Source organism: Globicephala melas, chromosome 15 (assembly GCF_963455315.2).
Source record: "Globicephala melas chromosome 15, mGloMel1.2, whole genome shotgun sequence".
Lineage (NCBI taxonomy): Eukaryota > Metazoa > Chordata > Mammalia > Artiodactyla > Delphinidae > Globicephala > Globicephala melas.
Genome location: NC_083328.1, coordinates 64,348,205 through 64,369,198, shown reverse-complemented (window position 1 = coordinate 64,369,198; position 20,994 = coordinate 64,348,205). Strand labels below are relative to the sequence as shown.

At 40.2% G+C, this 20,994-nt stretch overlaps 1 protein-coding gene and 1 pseudogene across 2 annotated transcripts in view; both read left to right on the top strand.

Annotated features, from left to right (window-relative positions):
* The window catches only part of RBL1 (RB transcriptional corepressor like 1), a 75,900-nt gene extending 62,891 nt beyond the window's left edge, over positions 1-13,009 (top strand). Inside the window, exons 20-22 of one of the 2 annotated variants that reach the window (XM_030830647.2) lie at positions 7,012-7,160; positions 9,349-9,513; positions 11,005-13,009. In XM_030830647.2, the coding sequence (XP_030686507.1) occupies positions 7,012-7,160; positions 9,349-9,513; positions 11,005-11,175 (485 nt within the window). In that variant the 3' untranslated portion in view covers positions 11,176-13,009. Of the gene's footprint in view, positions 1-7,011; positions 7,161-7,744; positions 7,869-9,348; positions 9,514-11,004 lie in introns of those variants that run through there. The other variant, XM_060284113.1, reaches the window with a different exon arrangement.
* A 1,909-nt stretch (positions 13,010-14,918) lies between these two features.
* On the top strand, positions 14,919-20,592 carry LOC115839211 (glucosamine-6-phosphate isomerase 1-like; annotated as a pseudogene).
* Positions 20,593-20,994: the final 402 nt, after the last annotated feature.

The following is a 20,994-nucleotide window of genomic DNA, read 5'->3' as shown; positions in this document are numbered from 1 at the left end:
TTTTCATATTTTTTTCCATTATGGTTTATCATAGGATATTGAATATATTTCCCTGTGCTACACAGTAGGACTTTGTTATTTATCCATCCTACATACAGTAGTTTGCATCTGACTTTGTTATTTATCCATCCTACATATAATAGTTTGACATCTGCTAATTCTACTCCCGATCCTTCCCTCCCCCACCCCCACTTGGCAACCACAAATCTGTTCTATACATCTGTGAGTCTGTTTCTGTTTTGTAGATATGTTCATTTCTGTCATATTTTAGATTCCACATATAAGTGATATCATATGGTATTTGTCTTTCTCTTTCTGACTTACTTTGCTAGTATGATAATCTGTAGGTCCATCCATGTTGCTGCAAATGGCATTATTTCATTCTTTTTTGTGGCTGAGTAATAATCCATTGTGTCTATATACCACATCTTCTTTATCCATTCATCTGTCGATGGATATTTAGGTTGTTTCCATGTCTTGGCTATTGTAAATGAACATATGAGTGCATGTATCTTTTCAAATTATAGTTTTGTCTGGATATGTGCCCAGGGGTGGGATTGCTGGATCATATGGCAACTCTATTTTTAGTTTTTTGTGGAACTGCCATACTGTTTTCCATAGTGGCTGCAGCAGTTTACAGTCCCACAAGCAGTGTAGGAGGGTTCCCTTTTCTTCATACCCCCTCCAGCATTTTTATTTGTAGACTTTTTTTTTTTTTTTGGCTGCGCTGCGTGGCTTGCAGGGTCTTAGTTCCCCAACCAGGGATCGAACCCGTGCCCCCTGCAGTGGAAGCGCAGAGTCCTAACCACTGGACTGCCAGGGAATTCCCCATACATTGCCTTTTTGTTTATGTTTCCCTTGCTGTGCAAAAGCTTATAAGTTTAATTAAGTCCCCTTTGTTTATTTTTGCTTTTATTTCTGTTGCCTTGGGAGACTGACCTTAAAAAACATTGGTATGATTTATGTCAGAGAATGTTTTGCTTATGTTCTCCTCTAGGAGCTTTATGGTGTCATGTCCTAAATTTAAGTGTTTAAGCCATTTTGAGGGGTTTTTCTGTGTATGCTGTGAGGGTGTGTTCTAACTTCATTGGTTTGCATGCGGCTGTCCAGCTTTCCCAATACCACTGGCTGAAGAGACTGTCTTTTCCCCATTGTATATTCTTACCTCCTTTGTTGAAGATTAATTGATCATAGGTGTGTGGGTTTACTTCTGGGCTCTCTGTTCTGTTCCATTGATCCATATGTCTGTTTTTGTGCCAGTACCATGCTGTTTTGATTACTGTAGCTTTGTAGTATTGTCTGAAGTCTGGGAGGGTTATGCCTCCTGCTTTGTTCTTTTTCCTCAGGATTGCTGTGACAATTCTGGGTCTTTTATGGTTCCATATAAATTTTAGGATTATTTGTTCTAGTTCTGTGGAAAATTCATGGGTTATTTGATAGGGATCATATTACATCTATAGATGTAATATTTGCTTTGGGTACCATGTCATTTTAACCATATTAAATCTTCCAATCCAAGAGCATGAAAAAAAAAAAAAAAAAACAAGAGCATGGGATATCTTTTCATTTCTTTGAATCATCTTCAGTTTCCTTTATGAATGTTTTGTAGTTCTCAGCATGTAAGTCTTTCACCTCCTTGGTGAGGTTTATTCCTAAGTTTTTTTTTAATGCAATTTTATTTTTTTTAATTAATTTTTATTGGAGTATAGTTGCTTTACAGTGTTTTGTTAGTTTCTACTGTACAGCAAAGTGAATCAGCTATGTGTATACATATATCTCCTCTTTTTTGGATTTCCTTCCCATTTAGGTCACAGTAGAGCATTGAGTAGAGTTCCCTGAGCTATACAGTAGATTCTCATTAGTTATCTATTTTATACATAGTATCAGTAGTTTATATATGTCAATCCCAATCTCCCAATTCATCCTACCCACCCCCCTTTCCCCTTTGGTATCCATACACTTGTTATGTACATCTGTGTCTCTTGCTGCTTTGCAAATAAGATTATCTATACCATTTTTCTAGATCCCACATACATACATTAATATACGATATTTGTTTTTCTCTTTCTGACTTACTTCACTCTGTATGACAGTCTCTAGGTCCATCCACGTCTCTACATAAGACCCACTTTCATTCCTTTTTATGGCTGAGTAATATACTATTGGATATATGTACCACATCTTCTTTATCCATTCCTCTGTTGATGGACATTTAGGTTACTTCCATGTCCTGGCTATTGTAAATAGTGCTGCAGTGAACATTGGGGTGCATGTGTCTTTTTGAATTATGGTTTTCTCTGGGTATATGCCCAGTAGTGGGGTTGTTGGGTCATATGGTAGTTCTATTTTTAGTTTTTTAAGGAACCTCCATACTGTTCTCCATAGTGGCTGTACCAATTTACATTCCCACCAACAGTGCAAGAGAGTTCCCTTTTCTCCACACCCTCTCCAGCATTTATTGTTTGTAGATTTTTTTAAGTGAATTGTGGGGGTTTTTTTGTTTTTTGTTTATTTTATTTTATTTTTGGCTGCATTGGGTCTTTGTTGCTGTGCATGGGCTTTCCCTAGTTGAGGTGAGCGGAGGCTACTCTTCGTTGCGGTGCGTGGGCTTCTCATTGTGGTGGCTTCTGTTGTTGCATAGCATGGCCTCTAGGTGCATGGACTCAGTAGTTGTGGCTCACAGGCTCCAGAGCGCAGGCTCAGTAGGTGTGGCACACGGGCTTAGTTGCTCCGCGGCATGTGGGATCTTCCTGGACTAGGGCTCGAACCCTTGTTCCCTGCATTGGCAGGCAGATTCTTAACCACTGTGCCACCAGGGAAACCCTGTTTGTAGATATTTTGATGATGGCCATTCTGACCCATGTAAGGTGATACCTCATTGTAGTTTTGATTTGCATTTCTCTAATAATTAGTGATGTTGAGCATTGGTCATTGATGGAGATATGCCTAACAGAAGCCCTATAGTAGCCACCTGTGGAGAATGAGCTACCTGATTAAAACACTAGCTGGATACTCATGGACTGTGCATTCATTATCATATTAGCAGAGCACCCCAGACTGGCATTCTTTTTTTTTTTTTTAATATTTATTTATTTACTTGGCCACGCTGGGTCTTAGTTTCGGCACGCAGGATCTTCATTGCAGCATGTGGAATCTTTTTTAGTTGTGGCATGGGGCATCTGGTTCCCTGACCAGGGATCAAACCCAGGCCCCCTGCATCAGGAGCACGGAGTCTTAACCCCTGGACCACCAGGGAAGTCCCCAGACTGGCATTCTTGATTAGAACATTTGAGAGACCCAGATTATAGCTTAATTAAGTAACACAAACATAATGCCCAAGTGTATGATAGTAAATTGAAAACTTTACAGTACTTCCTCAGAGGCTTGTTTTCAGAATTAAAAAAAAAATGATGCATGTGTGTGGTGTTTAATACAAGGCCTGCTCATAGTAAGGCCTCAGTAAGTAGTAGTTATTATTTATTATTTTGTTTATAAGCAATATAAAATTTATTGTATTTTATTCATGAGTATATGGCTCTTTAAATGTCTTTTTTTTTAAGCTAATTTTTCTAAGGCTGTATTCCTTACATAAAATCCTTTAAATGTTGAAAACTAGGTCACACACACAAAAACAGTTAAAGCAATCCTCTCAAGGGACAAAAATTCTGTTTCCATGTGAGATGTATAACATTGATACCTGCAAATTGATAATTAAGTGACTTTATTCACATTACAACTATTTTATAGTCACCAGATAGACAACCAAGATACGGATGGAGCACATTTTCTTTCTAGACTGTTTAATCTAAACAAGATTTACTTGGTTTTAGATTATAATGATGCCCTTTAGAGCTCATGAGAAACTGCCAAAATGGTCTAAAACCACTGTAGTAGTTTTGAATTGGTGTGTGGTCAGTGGCTCTTGCATAACTGGAGCTAAATGGCACTGCCCTCTCAATCCGAAAGCCAGTCTGAAATATTTACTGCACACTGTTAACGGTGAGGAGCAAAAACGGTAAGGAAGGACGTGGTAGGAGAAATATAAAATAAATACTAAATGCTTACTCCAGGGGAGTGCTGCTGTGCTGATCAAGCCCATCATATCTCAACCTGACCCTTGAATTTATAAATAAATTGTGATCTTCTTTCTTACTTTCATCTTAAAATAATTTTTCTTCTTTACTTTCTCCATTTTTAAGTGGTAAGAATCACTATTTATGCCTCTTCTCAGACTGAAGCCTAATGACAGTATACAAAGAAACCAGCATCAGTCACTTGAGCAGCTCCTCTGGGGGTGATGGATGGGGGTTTCATTAATTTGTGCATCCCAAACAATTTGGGCGTGCCCATCCTCTGAAACCAGTTCCCCTGAGAAATGGGTATCTACGGTGCCCTCAATGTCTTTTCCCCTGAATGCATTTATATTGTCCTGGGATATAAAATTAAGCATGTATTATGGTTGCAGTTGTTGGCCACCTGCAGCCCTGGGGTAATTTGCCTTCTCCCTTCCCACTTTCACTTCAGATCCTTGGAAAATTCTGAAGCCAGAGATCCAGGCTAAAAATTTCAGCATGTCTCTCTGGAGCTCTGCAGATAATATCTCCTTTTTTCTAAGGGCTAGTCTCATTCACTGGTAGTTTATATAAAACCACACTTTAATTGCTTGACAGTGTTGTATGATAATCCAAAAAAGACATTCCTCTTATTCATGGGAACAGTAGGGAAAATTATGAAACCATAATAGTTCATTGGTTCGTTTCATGAAGTATATCAAATGTATACCATGTGCCTCAAATTATGTTAGGCAGAGGTCCCTCCTGCCCTCTGAGGGGAAACAGATTTGAAACAATTATAGCACCAGGCAGGGAGATCTCATTCTCTTTCCCAGTCTTTCATAAGTTCCATCTCCTAATGTATATGTGATAAGATGGTCACCGGCCTACTGAGGCTTTGATTTCTGAGTGCTAAAGTCCTTAAAGAGGTGGGAAGGTAGAGATCTTTTTCCTGCTTAAAGGACAACTGACATCTTGTTTTCTGTTTTGAAATGAAAAAATACTAAACAGCTAAATGAAAAATATCTAAATAAAATCATGTTTAGTTAGAATCCAAGGTCCCAGAGAGTTTTAAATGTTTGGTTCCTTCAAATTAAGTATAGCTCCTTACCTTATGTAACTATTAACAACTGGAAATGGAATAACACAGAAACATGAAGAAGTAACTGCCTCCAGAAATTTCTAATCCAAGGAGGACATATAATAATTTTAATTCATCTGTATAACAAGAATAACCTACAACAGCTGTTATTAAGCCATTGTTTACTGCCTTGGGACAGTGTCCCCAGGATGGTAGTAACTGTTATGGGGAAGAGCGACTGTACGTAGAAAATTTGAGAAGTATGGAATTAAAGTGAACATGTGTTTTTTTCTAATTGCAAAAGTTCTCAGAACCTTTAATATACTAACATGTATTCTGAATTCCTAAGAGGAGGATATACTACTATGCAACATTTTTTCAACTTATTTGATCACATAGCTTTTTTCTGCCCTATTAAGATGCTGCAAAAATAGCAAGAGTAAAAAAGACATCCAAATGGAGATCCCTATGGAGGTTCCCTGTGGCTGCCTGGCCCTTGGACCATGTTTGAGTTTTTCTGGTTTTCCAAAGGTGGAAGCATGTTTCTACCCATGTTTTCAGAATTGAAAATGAGAAAGTTTTTTCACATGTTGAATTCTTTTTAATTGCTGGTAGTTTTCTTAGCTCCTGTGCATAGATGATTCTTGTAGGTACAAGGAGAAGATGGTTTGTAATACTCTTTCCCAAAAAAGAAGAGGATAAAGTTCTGCCTGGTGTCACAAGCTACTCCAGAATTACAGTAATAAACAGGAAAGCACCTTGGGGCAAGCTATCATTTTACAACTGAGGACGCCAGTTATAGACAGCACTAAGGTTCCTGTTGTGCGTGGGAAAATAAGACTTTTTGAACACCTGTCACCTGCCATGTATTTGCAGAAAAATAAACATAAGCAGTTCACCTTGCTTCTTCCTTAAACTATGAGGATACACTTTACCTTTTAGAGTCTTTCCACCTTTTTCAAAGAGTCAGTATGAATATCTGCAGGCTTTTGTTATCTGAAACTCAGGGTTTGCCACTGCTACCCATACTCTGAAGCTCAGTTTAGGTAAACTTCAACCCAGGGCTGGTGCCCCTCTAAGAGCCACCGGTGACAGTGAGCTCAAAAGGTAGGGTTGTGAAAACATTCTTGCTGAAGTGATATCTAGAGAATAGAGTACCAGCTTAAGTTTACGTGTTTGCATTTCTATGATTCCAATCTAATTTATCCATAATATAGATGGATTTCTGAACCTTTTCTAAAAATATTAATTGTCTTACATAAAGATGTGGGTTTATTTGGTTTTTTTTCCTTTTATATTGTAGAGAGAGTTGTGATTCAAATCGCCAACTTATAGATTAAGGTACACCTATCACAACACTGAATTCTTTTTTTTTTTTTTTTACATCTTTGTTGGACTATAATTGCTTTACAATGTTGTGTTAGTTTCTACTGTACAACAAAGTGAATCAGCTGTATGTATACACATATCCCCTCCCTCATGAGCCTCCCTCCACCCTCCCCACCCCACCCTTCTAGGTCATCACAAAGCACCGAGCTGATCTCCCTGTGCTATATGCAGCTATCTAATTTACACTTAGTAGTGTATATATGTCAATGCTACCCTCACTTTGTCCCAGCCTCCCCTTCCCCCACTGTGTCCTCAAGTCTGTTCTCTACATCTGCATCTTTATTCCTGCCCTGCCACGAGGTTCATCAGTACCATTTTTCTAGATTCCATATATATACGTTAATATACAGTATTTGTTTTTCTCTTTCTGACTTACTTCATTCTGTATGACAGACTCTAGGTCCATCCACTTCACTACAAATGACTTGGTTTCATTCCTTTTTATGGCTGAGTAATATTACATTGTACAACACTGAATTCTTTTAACAGATTTGGAAGATGCTACAAAAACACCTGACTGTTCCAGTGGACCAGTGAAAGAGGAAAGAGGTGATCTTATCAAATTTTACAATACAATATATGTAGGAAGAGTGAAGTCATTTGCATTGAAATACGACTTGTCAAATCAGGACCATGTGGTATGTTTTATATTTTACTACTTTATTAACATCTGTACTCATAATTGGATTACTGTGAGTTTATTTTGCTAGTAAGTGTTTCAAAGCTAAAACCTTACTGATACATTTTATAGGAGAAAACATAGTAGTAATTAGAGTGATTAAGGCTGTGATACAACAGAGACCAGAGGAAATCATGGAAATTTTATCCACACTGTGATTATGTTGTTAGAAATTATGAATGCATATGGGCAAGGACTAGATGGGAACATGGAAAAATGAAAACAGTTCTGGTGGTTTTTTCCTTTGTTTTTGATTCCTATTGTTATATCTCTGAGATAAGTGTTTTTCTCAAGATAAAAAGAAAAGGAAATAAATAGGCTTGAATCAATAATAGAAGCAACACTAAGAAATTTTTATTCAGACTCTAGATTTGACAGTACCAGCAGGCCTTTCAAAGTATTATCAGTGTATAAGCTGAAGTTGGTTCACAGGAGACCAGACTTCAGTTATAAGAAAGAGGAATCTAGTAGAAGCTGCATCCAGGCAGTAGCCATATATGTGTCTATGTATCTCTCTATATTTCTGTCTTTGTCCCTTTCAAGGAATATGGTCTATGATTATCCTCAGAAGCCATGACTACTCAATCTGTTCCCTCAGTTCCACCACCCGCACCATGTGCTATACTGTGAATATATCTATTATCAGCCAATTAAAAAACAAAACTAGGGCTTCCCTGGTGGCGCAGTGGTTGAGAGTCCGCCTGCCGATGCAGGGGACACGGGTTCGTGCCCTGGTCCGGGAAGATCCCACGTGCCACGGAGCGGCTGGGCCCGTGAGCCATGGCCGCTGAGCCTGTGCGTCCGGAGGCTGTGCTCCGCAACGAGAGAGGCCACAGCAGTGAGAGGCCCGCGTACTGCAAAAAAAAAACAAAAACAAAACTAGTTTTCCTAACTTCAAGTGAAGATGCTGAATGAAATATTAATTAAGGAGTCATCTCCATTCTTGGAATAGAAACATTGTATAGATTATTAAAAGTGAGTCCCTTCTCACTTTAAATCTTTTGCATTTCAGTATAAAGTCTTAACCATTTCATTAAGAGATTTGTTCCATATTGGGCTCATCCTGCTGGCCCACAGAATGCTCTGCCTCTCTTTTATTTTCTGTGCTACTAATTTGGTTGTGGGTATGTGCGTGTGGAGGGAGATTCTTATTGCAAGTGTTAGGACATAGATTACTCTTTGCTCCACTTTCTGAGCATTGACATAAGGTTCCTATGCTCCTGGCTTACTGCTTCTGGTGTCTTGCTCAGAATTCTTCAGAATTTCCTGAAAGATCCAGGAAAATAAATTTTAGTTTATCTATTAGTAATTGTTGAAAAACAAGGGTTAATGAACCATTTTTTGATTTTCTTCAGCCATAAATAACCTCTTACAGTATAACTGACTCCTAACTAGGAGATAGCAATAAGAATAAAAACATGGGCTTCCCTGGTGGCACAGTGGTTGAGAGTCCGCCTGCCAATGCAGGGGACACGGGTTCGTGCCCCGGTCCGGGAAGATCCCACATGCCGCGGAGCGGCTGGGCCTGTGAGCCATGGCCGCTGAGCCTGCGCATCTGGAGCCTGTGCTCCGCAATGGGAGAGGCCACAACAGTGAGAGGCCCGCGTACTGCAATAAAAAATAAAAAAAGAATAAAACCAGGGCTTCCACCAAATGAACTTTCACTTCAGTGCAGTGGTTAAGAATCCGCCTGCCAATGTAGGAAACACAAGTTCGAGCCCTGGTCCAGGAAGATCCCACATGCCGCGGAGCAACTAAGCCCGCGTGCCACAACTACTGAGCCTGCGCTCTAGAGCCCACAAGCCACAACTACTGAAGCCCATGTGCCTAGAGCCCATGCTCCGCAACAAGAGAAGCCACCGCAGTGAGAAGCCCATGCACCACAATGAAGAGTAGCCCCCTCTCACCACAGCTAGAGAAAAGCCCACATGCAGCAACGAAGACCCAATGCAGCCAAAAATAAATAAATATATATTTTTTTAAAAAAAATAAAAACATGGCAAAGAAAAAAAAGTTCCATGTTGACCCTTCACCTGGCTTGGGGCTGGGGTAGGACAGGGTGGATAGTGCAGAATAAAAATGGTGGGATTCAAAAAAAGAAAGAAAACCTTTTATCTTATAAAAACTTTACTTTTGTATTATTTCAGATGGAAGCTCCACCACTCTCTCCTTTTCCACATATTAAGCAACAGCCAGGCTCTCCGCGCCGCATTTCCCAGCAGCACTCCATTTATGTGTCCCCACACAAAAATGGGTCAGGCCTTACAACAAGGAGTGCTCTGCTCTATAAGTTCAATGGCAGCCCTTCTAAGGTAAGTTGCACACAAACTTTACTCCAAAACAATGGTGTACATGTGTTAAATACTGGATTTCAGATTTCCAATTAGTAATCTTTAATCTTACCCCTTTTTTTGCAAAGTTACTGCTAATAAATATGAACCATTACTATGGCAAGTTTCCTGTGATCAAGAGCAGTGTATTCAGTTGAGGTAGTTTAATCCTTTACGATTGATGTGGTATCGGGGGAGTTCAGTCCAAGAGCCCAGTGTGTCCCTGCTCAAGCACGATCTTGAGAAGGACCAGTAAGGCAACACCTGCAAGTGGTCAGACATGGGGAACACTATGTGTAAAGGAAGGCCTTAGAAGTGAAAGTTCATTTGGTGGATGGCAACCAGGATAGTGAAAGGTCTGAAAACAGAGGCCTCTTCTTACTTACACAGACAGCTCTATGGTTATCTCCATCTTTATTCCCATACAATGATGAAGATGTGATAGGGACATGATTGCTGTTTTCAGATAATTCAAGGGCTATCAAGTAGATACACTCAGTATGTCTCCAGAAGCCAGAATCACTACTAACTGGAAGAAACTGTAGTGGGACAGATTGTAACTCAGTCCAAATACATGGCAGCTCCTTAACTCATTAGTTTCTCATTTAGTTCCACAGACATCTATTAAGTTCCTGCTATGCTTAGCAAACAAAGTTGACTGAGATATACTGCACAGGCTTGCATTTCTTCTTTATAGAAGTTGATTTTATATGAGGACTTTTAGAAGAAATTCTTGCATAAAATCAGAAATGGGACCAATTGAATTGTAAGGCAGTGATTTCACAGTCATAGGTCAGAATCTGGGGAGCTTGTTGAACACAGATACCTGTCCCATAGACTTCCTGTATCACAGAGCTCTGGCAGGCAGGTCTCCTAGACTGTTGTGATGCACAGCTTTCAGGAGCAACTTCTCTAAGGCTGCCTTACAGACCAGCAACATCAGCATCACCTGGGAGCCTGTTAGAAACGCAGACTCTCAGGCTTACACCAGCCCAACTGAATTTGAATCTGCATAGTAACAAGATTCCCCAGACGATTAGTAAGCACATTAAAGTTTGAAAAGCACTGCTTCAGGAGGAGGATCTCAAACTTTAGGGAGTATCAGAATCACCTGGAAGGCTTGATAAACTATAGATTGCTGGGCCCAACCCCCAGAATGTCTGATTCAGTAGGGGTAGGGCGAGGCTTGAGAAATTGCATTCCTGATAAGTTTCCAAATGCTTCTGCTGCTTCTGGTCTCATGTCCACATTTTGAAAACTACTGCTATAAGGTAAATCCAATTTTTAAAATCACCTGAAAAGATTAGTTCTAATCACCCTTATTAGGTTGGCCTAGATTCAAAAAATAATCTCTACCCCAGTGTTCAGCTTTGGATAGAGGATAAAGGGCAGGAAAAAGCAGTTAGCTTAGTTCTTGGCTGCTGTTTCTCCCTTTTCCCCTTTTACTCACACATGTCCTCTATTTTTGCACAGAGTTTGAAAGATATCAACAACATGATAAGGCAAGGTGAGCAGAGAACCAAGAAGCGAGCAATAGCCATCGATGGTGATGCAGAATCACCTGCCAAACGCCTCTGTCAAGAAAATGATGACGTTTTACTTAAACGACTACAGGATGTTGTCAGTGAAAGAGCAAATCATTAGTGCCCTTCCCATTTCTATGATAAAAGCACTTTCAAGTTGTTTTGCAGAAAGTTGGGGCTCTATCTTTCAAAACATTCAGCCCTGTAGGTAGTAAATATCACTGAGTTACAAAAAAAAGTTACACCAAAGTTGGGGTTTTTTTACATTTATCCAAAATGTAGTTGACAGATGTATTTTGAGTTGGATTGTAAAGGAATGTTTTAAGTGCCTTTTAAACATATTAATAGTCATAGAATTGTTAAAATATTTGTTCCCTGGGTTTTTCAGGTGAAGTAAGGAGAAACCTCATAATTTTTTGGCTCACTTTTTAAAATAATTAAATGTCTTATTCTTCTGGGCTTTGTAATATGAGGGTGAATAATCTGTTTTTGGTAAGTGTCGTTTGAGGGGTTTGTGTTCCTAATTTAGTATTAAGTAGGGGTTGGGTTCCATGGCATCTGGGCCAGAGGATGATGCCCAGCCTGTCTCTGACTCAGTGTGGTAACTCCACATCCAGGTGCCAAGACCATTGTGGGTTGTCCAGACACTTCTCGTGCCCTTCCTCTCCTTGAGCAGAAGCAGATTTGTACCTGAACCCCTGCACTACCCCCACTCCTTGCTTTCCAGCCCTAAGCCCTCTTAGCCTGGTGTCACAACCTGATAAAAGAGATACTTGCTCCTTTTTAAAACTACTATCATTTTGTTTTCCAAACCATTAACTTAGTTATGTATGATTATATTATGTCATATAATTCTCAAAATAGGAAGCTGCTTCTCAAGCCAGTAGAGTAAAATACAGAAAAGAGTTGTTAGAAACCATATTCCTACTAGTGAGGTAGCACCATGATAATATGTGAGATACTGTTTTTGAGGTTATCATGAGATTGGTCATTCTCAATGTATAATTGATTCCCTAAGAATAGTTGAAACCTTTTTCAAAACCACATTAATGTCACCTCATGCCATATTACTTCCCCCTCTTTGTTCTCAGTATCATCGGTGCATTATGAGTTTCCCATTAGGGTTTGATCACTGGGCCCCTTAAGGGTGTTTTCCGGGGCTTGGGGTGCAACTTTCCAAAGAGTCAGCTGTTCGGTATTCACTTTTTCTAGTGAGTTTCCAGAATCTGGAAGGACATGGATAAGCCATTCTTAATTAATTTTGAGAAAATCTTATCAAATGTATGTTTTTTAAACCACAGACCTTATTTTTTTAAATGCAAAATATTTAACAAGTATTTAACTTAACCGGGGCTTCCCTGGTGGCGCAGTGGTTGAGAGTCCGCCTGCCGATGCAGGGGACACGGGTTCATGCCCCGGTCCAGGAAGATCCCACATGCTGCGGAGCGGCTGGACCCATGAGCCATGGCCGCTGAGCCTGCGTGTCTGGAGCCTGTGCTCCGCAACGGCAGAGGCCACAACAGTGAGAGGCCCGCGTACCGCAAAAAAATATATATATATATATTTAACTTAACCTATGTCTAACCGTGGCTAATTTGAATTAGTCTGAGATTTGAGTATGAACTAGTAATTACGATTGTTAGGAATTTTATTTTTAAATTTTAAGACGAAAAGTAATTTTGGTCACATTTTACTTTTCTGAAAATTACATCCTCATTTTTTTGTGTAGTATCTACACATGTTATAAGCCAAATAACATCGTCTGTTTGAATCCTTGTATATATTTTTATGTAGCTATGAATACTGTGTCATTTTCATCATCGTTATTAATGTGCAGAATGTAAATGAGCATTTGTACGTTGTCTTTATAAGAAACTCTGGACATGTTTTTATCAGTTTTCAAGACTGAATATCAATGTACATAAAATGGTTAATAAAATACTGGAGTTTTTTGAGATTATTGAAAAAACTACACTTGAGCTCTTCTGTGTGATGAGATGCAATTGTGCAACCATCTAGAATCTGTATCTCTTTAACTATCTGCTTTATATCTTTTAAATATCTTAGTGTAACTTAAAAGTTAATGTTCCTGGTGCTTTCTAGGAGCTAGGAAGAGAATGGGGAGTGAATGACTGCTTGATGAGTATAGGGTTTTCTTTTGAGGTGATGAAAATAATTTTGGAACTTGATATAGGTGGTGATTGTATAACATTGTAAATTTATTAAATGACACTAAATTTTACACTTTAAAATAGTTAATTTTATGTTAGGTAAATTTCACCTAAATTGAAAAAGTGCCATAGACACATATAAAAAAACAGAATTAGGGCTTCCCTGGTGGCTCAGTGGTTGAGAGTCCACCTGCTGATGCAGGGGACACGGGTTCGTGCCCCGGTCCAGGAAGATCCCACATGCCGCGGAGCGGCTGGGCCTGTGAGCCATGGCCGCTGAGCCTGCGCATCCGGAGCCTGTGCTCTGCAACGGGAGAGGCCACAACAGTGAGAGGCCTGCGTATCAAAAAAAAAAAAAAAAAACAATTATTTCAAAGCCTTGGAATGGACCAAATTATGATTCTGAATCAAGGAAAAGGCTTCTCTCTTAGGAGTGCTTTCAGGTGTATTTCTTCGTTTGAGGATCACAGCTTAAAAGTTTTTTGGTTTTTTTTAACATATTTATTGGAGTATAATTGCTTTACAATGGTGTGTTAGTTTCTGCTGTATAACAAAGTGAATCAGCTATACGTATACATATATCCCCATATCTCCTCCCTCTTGCGTCTCCCTCCCAACAAAAGTTCTTTTCTAATTAAGATTTTTATGTAGTTAGATTATGTTAAATCAAAAAAAAATTTTTTTAAAGAAGGTAATATCCTGCTTGTTTTTATTTTGTTGCTTACAGTACTTTCACTAAGTCAACAGATATTATTGGCTGTTTACTGTATGCCTGGCCCTTTGCTAGGTGCTAGGGATATAAAGGTGAACCAGGCATAGTTCCTGTCCTCAAGATATAATATTTGTAGCCTATTAATATACTGGGGTAAATATAGTAATACAAGTCTACACAAAGACGGATGGTGTTAGCACAGAGAAGGGAATGATTCACTCTGCCTGAATGAGTTTGTCAGGGAAATCTAAAATCACTCTAGGGAATTCCCTGGTGGTCCAGTGGTTCCGACTCCACACTTCCACCGCAGGGGGCACAGGTTCGATCCCTGGTCGGGGAACTAAGATCCCGTGTGCTGTGCGGCACAGGCTTAATTAATTAATTAACTAATTGATTAACTCTAAAGTGGGGGCTAAGTGGTAATTTAGTCGTTAGGGATGAATAACTCTTTGCCAGGGCAGTAGAAGACAGCATAACCAGTAGAAAGTCCCAGAGACTTGAAAGTACTATAGGTGTAGGAATTTCAGATAGTTTAGTGAGGCGGGGAGTAAAGTGTACATATATAAAAGTGCAGTGCAAAGCAGAGCTAGAAAGGGACCTTTCTAGTTGGGCTTTAAGCCAGGCTAAGGAGCTCAGGCTTGGTCATTTCCAGTGGTTCTCAACATTGGCTGCAACTGGGGAGTTTTAAAACACACATCAGTGAATGGGTTTCTACCCCAGAGATTTCTGATTTAATTGGTTTGAGGAACAACCTAGTATTAGGATTTTTAAGTACTCCCTAGGTGAGTACCTAAGGTTGAGAACCACTGCTCCAGGTCATGGGGAGCCACAGAGGAGGTTTTGTTTTCTGTTTGTTTGTTTTTTGCGGTACGCGGGCCTCTCACCACCGTGACCTCTCACGCTGTGGAGCACAGGCTCCGGACGCACAGGCCCAGCGGCCATGGCTCACGGGCCCAGCCGCTCCGCGGCATGTGGGATCTTCCCGGACCGGGGCACGAACCCGCGTCCCCTGCATCGGCAGGCAGACTCTCAACCACTGCACCACCAGGGAAGCCCAGAGGTTTTAATTTTATGTGGATAATGACAAAATCTGAATTTATTTATTTATTTATTTATTTTTGTGGCCAAGCTGCACGGCGTGCCGAATCTTAGTTCCCCAACCAGGGACTGAACCCAGGCCCAGCAGAGAAAGCACCGAGTCCTAACCACTGGACCACCGGGGAATTCCCTAATGTTTATTTTGGCAGTTCCTTAACTTGCCCAAAGATAAGGATACCTGAGACACATTTTAACAATGCAGGCTCCTAGGCCCCACCCTTGACCAATGGAATGAAATCTCCAGGAGAAGGACTTACTTAGGAATTTTGTTAACCTCTGTTCCAAGTGATATTAACCCTCAGGCAAGTTAGAGACTTTCTGGCAGTTCTTCTCAAACTTTAAGAGCATAGGAATCACCAGGGATTGTTAATCTTATTAAAAATGCAGAGCCTGGGGTTGGGCCTGAGATATTGCTTTTCTAACAAGCTCTTATACCTAACACCAGTGCTGCTGGGCTAAGGACTATGCTTTGAACTGCAAGTTTTAGAAATCTGGAATCTATGCAGAGGATTGATTAGAAGATGTTTATTTAGACTGACACGGGAGACAAGTTAATGGTTCTTAACTTGGTTAATTTTGCCACCTTCAGGGACATGTGTCAATGACTGGAGACATTTTTGCATTTTTGGTTGTCACAACTGGGCATGGGAGGTTGGTGCTACTGGTGTGTAAGGGTAGAAGCCAGAGATGCTGCTAAACATCCTACAGTGCACTGGACAGCCCCCACAGCAAAGAATTTATCCAGCCCCAGTGTCAGTTGTGCCAATTAAGTAAAGACCTGGGCAAGAAGAGCTATATGCTTTACTGTACGGGTAACGGGGATAGAAAAGGAACCACCAAGGGTCACCCAACTCTGGGCAGGTATGGGGTCCCAGTTAGGGATAGCTTCATAAGGAAGATGACTTTCCAGGAAAGATTAATGCTAATAGATTCCAGGTGGGGTAACTAATACACATGTGGGATTATTTGGCATCAATGACAGACCCTTAATATAAAAGAAAATGTTCCTGAGGTTTCAGATTCTGCATGTAGGCAATGGTTCCATCAAATTTCCCCGTGGTAAGAATCACCTTTGAGGATTTATTAACTATGCAGATTTAAAAGTGTAGTATACAAACAGTTTTGTTAAGCATCCCAGGCTATTATTCTTATCTGGGAAGCTTGGAATGTACCTGTATAATGGCCAAGAGTATAGAGATCCAGGTTCAAACATCCACCCTGACGCTGTCTCACCAAACCAAGTTGGGCTTATTTACTTACTTCAGTTAGGTCATCATCACTTCAAGAAATAATTGATTAATTATGGAAAATAGCATTCATTGTATAACATTCAATATATGTAAGCAAAAAATAAAAACTATATTCCCACCAACCAGAGGTCACCTGTTCAAATTTTTTTTAATTTTTATTATTTTTTCACATGAAGAAAATTGTGTAAATCTTAGGTTTTATATTATGATGAATTTTTTCCAGCTTCACTGAGGTATAATTTACATAGAATAAAATGTACCCAGTCTAAGTGTATAGTTTGTATAATCATAATTATATATGATTGTATAACTACCACTACAATCCTCGTTTTATTGTGCTTTGCCTTATTGTGATTCACAGATACTGCGTTTTTTTTACCAAATTGAAGGTTTGTGGCAACTCTGCATCAAGCAAGTCTATTGGCGCCATTTTTCCAACAGTATTTGCTCACTTCATGTCTCTGTCACATTTTGGTAATTCTCACAATATTGCAAATTTTTCATTATTATATTTATGGTAATCTGTGATCAGTGATTTTGACGTATGATATTATCATTGTTTTGGGGTGCCATGAGCCACACCCATATAAGATGGCAATGTTGTGTGTGTTCTCACTGCTCCACTGACCTGCCATTCCCCAGTCTCTCTCCCTCTCGTTAGTCCTCCCTATTCCCTGAGACACAACAATATTGAAATAGGCCAAGTAATAAGTCTAAATGGCCTCTAAGTGTTCAAGTGAAAGGAGGAGTCAATCGATGTGGGAAACTTTACTGTTGTCTTAAAGACCTCGCCACAGCCACCCCAAACTTCAGCAACCACCACCCTGCTCAGTCCACAGCCATGAACATCAAGGTAGGACCCTCCACCAGCAAAAGATTACAGCTCACTGAAGGCTTAGATGATGGCTAGCATTTTTTGGCAAGAAAGTATTTTTTAATTAAAGTATGTACACTGTTGTTTTAGACAATGCTATTGCACAATTAATAGACTACTGCATAGTGTAAAAACAACTGACTTTTGTATGTACTGGGAAGCCAAAAAAATTTGTGTGGCTCACTTCATTACAGTGGTCTACAACTGAACCTGCAATATCTCTGAGGTATGCGTATATAGAACATTTCTATCACTTTAAAAAGTTTTCTTTTTCCCTCTAATATTCCCCACCCTCTGCATATCCTCCCTACCACTTACCCAGGCAATTGTTGGTCTGCTTTTTGTCACCATAGGTTTGCCTTTTCTAGAATTTCATATAAATATATGTATTCACAGCATGTAATCTTTTGTATTTGAGTTCTGTCACTTAGTATAATGTTTCCGAAATTCATTCATGTGGTATGTATAAATATTTCTTTTTATTGCTGAGCAATTTTCCATACCTTGGTTATACTCAATTTGTTTTATCTCATTACCAGTTGATGGACATTTGGGTTGTTTCCAGTTTGAGGCTATTAATAGTTATGAACATATGTATGCAAGTCTTTGAACATATAATTTTATTTCTCTTTTATTCCTTTATGAGTTGCACTGCTGGGCCAAATGGTAAGTACGTGTTTAACTTCGTAAGATATACACGTCTTTTTTCAAAGTGGATCATTTTGCATTCCCACCAGCAGTGTGTAAGAGGTCCATTTGCTCCACATTACAGCCCCCCCTTTTTTTTAATTAAAGTATAGTTAACTTAGAATACTGTGTTAGTTCCAGGTGTACAGTAAAGTGATTCAGTCATATATTTTTTTCAGATTCTTATCAATTATAGTTTATTACAAGATACTGAATATAGTTCCCTGTGCTGTACAGTAAATCCTTGTTGTTTATTTTATATATAGTAGTGTGTATATGTCAATCCCAATCTCCCAATTTATCCCTCTGCCCCACCCTTTTCCCCTTTGGTAACAATAAGTTTGTTTTCTACATCTGTGACTCTGTTCCTGTTTTGTAAATATGTTCATTTGTACCATTATTTTAGATTCCACATATCAATGATATGACATTTGTCTTTCTCTGTCTGACTTACTTCATTTAGTATGGTAATCTCTAGGTCCATCCATGTTGCTGCAAAAGGCAATATTTCATTCTTTTTTGTGGCTGAGGAATATTTCATTGTATATATATACCACATCTTCTTTATCCATTCATCTGTTGATGGACACTTAGGTTGCTTCCATGTCTTGGCTATTGTAAATAGTGCTGCTATGAACATTAGGGTGCATGTATCTTTTCGAATTAGAGTTTTCATCTTTTCTGGATATATGCCCAGGAGTGGGATTGCTGGATCATATGGTAACTCTATTTTTAGTTTTTTAAGGAACTTCCATACTGGTTTCCATAATGGCTGCACTGTAGCCACCTCTTGATGTGAATCTTCCTAGACTTTTTCAATGCATATTGAAAAAATCGTTGTATTTTTAAGGTAAAAATGGATCATATATGTCACTTAATATATCATCTTTGCAATGTCTAAATGTTACCTTTCTGACAATTTTAATGCTTGTGTTCCAATAAATTATTTATGTTATCATTAAACAAGGAAAGATTAGCACAGTCTCTACAGCCACCACAGGAGGTGTCCTCAACAAGATGAAGCTCACCATCCTGGACCCCTCTTCTCAGGCCAGTGAGTGGGTGGCCAAATACATCAGGAACTGCATCATCCAGTTTAGCCAAGGGCCAGACAAGTACTTCACCCTGGGGCTCCCCACTAGGAGCACCCCACTTGTCTGCTACAAGAAGCTGATTGAGTACTATAAGAATGGAGACCTGTCCTTCAGATGTGTGAAGACTTTCAACATGGATGAGTATGTGGGCCTTCTTTGAGACCACCCAGAGAGCTACCACGCCTTCATGTGGAACAACTCTTCAAACACATTGATATCCACCCAGAAAACACCCACATTCTGGATGGGAATGCACCTGGCCTACAGGCTGAGTGTGATGCCTTTGAAGAGAAGATCAAGGCTGCGGGAGGGATTGAGCTGTTTGTTGGGAGGCATCGGCCTTGGTGGACACATTGCCTTTTACGAGTTGGGCTCCAGTCTATTGTCTAGGACCATGTGAAGACACTGGCCATGGACACCATCCTGGCCAATGCTTAGGTTCTTTTTATATATATATATTTTTAATAAATTTATGTGTTTATTTTTGGCTGCGTTGGGTCTTTGTTGCTGTGCATGGGCTTTCTCCAGTTGCAGCGAGCAGGGGCTACTCTTCATGGCGGTGCACGGGCTTCTCATTGTAGTGGCTTCTTTTGTTGCAGAGCACAGGCTCTAGGCACACGGGCTTCAGTAGTTGTGGCACGTGGGCTCAGTAGCTGTGGCTTGTGGGCTGTACAGCACAGGGTCAGTAGTTGTGGCGCACGGGCTTAGTTGCTCTGCAGCATGTGGGATCTTCCCGGACCAGGGCTCAAACCCGTGTCCCCTGCATTGGCAGGCGGACTCTTAACCACTGAGACACCAAGGAAGCCCTTGCTAGGTTCTTTGATGGAATCTCACCAAGGTGCCCACCATGGCCCTGATGGTGGGCACGGGCACTGTGATGGATGCTAGAGAGATGATAATCTTCATCTCAGGTGCTCACAAGGCGTTTGCTCTGTATAAGGCCACGGAGGAGGGAGTGAACCATATGTCTGCCTTCCAGTAGCATCCCCACACGGTGTTTATGTGCGACGAGGATGCCACCCTAGAGTTGAAAGTGAAGACTGTCAAGTATTTCAGAGGTTTAATGCTTGTTCATAACAAGTTGGTGGACCCCTTGTGCACTATGAAAGAGAAAGAAACAGAGAAAAGCCAGTCTTCTAAGAAACCGTACAGTGATTAGCCTGTGCTAATCCTAGTGTCAACTACCTCACTGGGACAGGCGGGTCTTTCTGGAAATTGTCTTTAGGAGGACAGAATTGTATTGCTTTAATCTAGTGTGGTTACTAGTTGAATGGGTGAACTTGTCGTTCTTGGCTGTTCAGCGTGGAGTCTAGTCACGGAATTTAGCTACTTATTTGTAACTTAATGAGAAAAAAAATCACTATATAATTTTGACGTCTGTCCCACAGATTAGGGGTTTTTAGCTTTTTGTTGTGCCTCTAACACTGTTCAGATGTACAATATACTCCCATCAGGAATTTCTGTCATTGCATATACTGATCTCAGTTGAGAGAGAGTTTGGGGCTTATGTTGGACAAAACCGCTTCGGAGAGTCTTAAGAGCCCCTCTTGGGAAGGCCTGCCCCTTACTTGAGAATCAGTGTTCCAGATTAAGGAACAAACTCTCTCAATGTCTAAAGTCACTATAAGGAAGTAGTCACTCTGGTCAGTAACAAGTGCCACAGGAAGAAAACTATCCCTTACGTTCTTTCCCCAGCTGTTTTTTTCTGCTCTCTCAGTTGGCCTTTCCATGAACTCAGAGGCCTCCTTGGGGAAGGATTTGGGTGGGTGGGGCTAAAGAGAAAGTTTTGCTGATGAACTCGGAGCCTCAAGGGGCCCAGCCACATCAAACTCCTATCCCTCAGGGACCCTCCAGCACCAGGAGGAAGGCAGAAACCCTTTTCCCAAGAGAGCCCTGTGTTTTGTTCCAAGGTCTCACCGTGGCACCTCTCTTATACATATTCATTCATAAGTAGGACATCCATGGGAGCAACAGACACAGCCAAGATTCGATGTTATGTTCAGCCAAGGTGATGGGGTCAGGGCAAGCAGCTCAATTATGAGTTTAGAAACAAC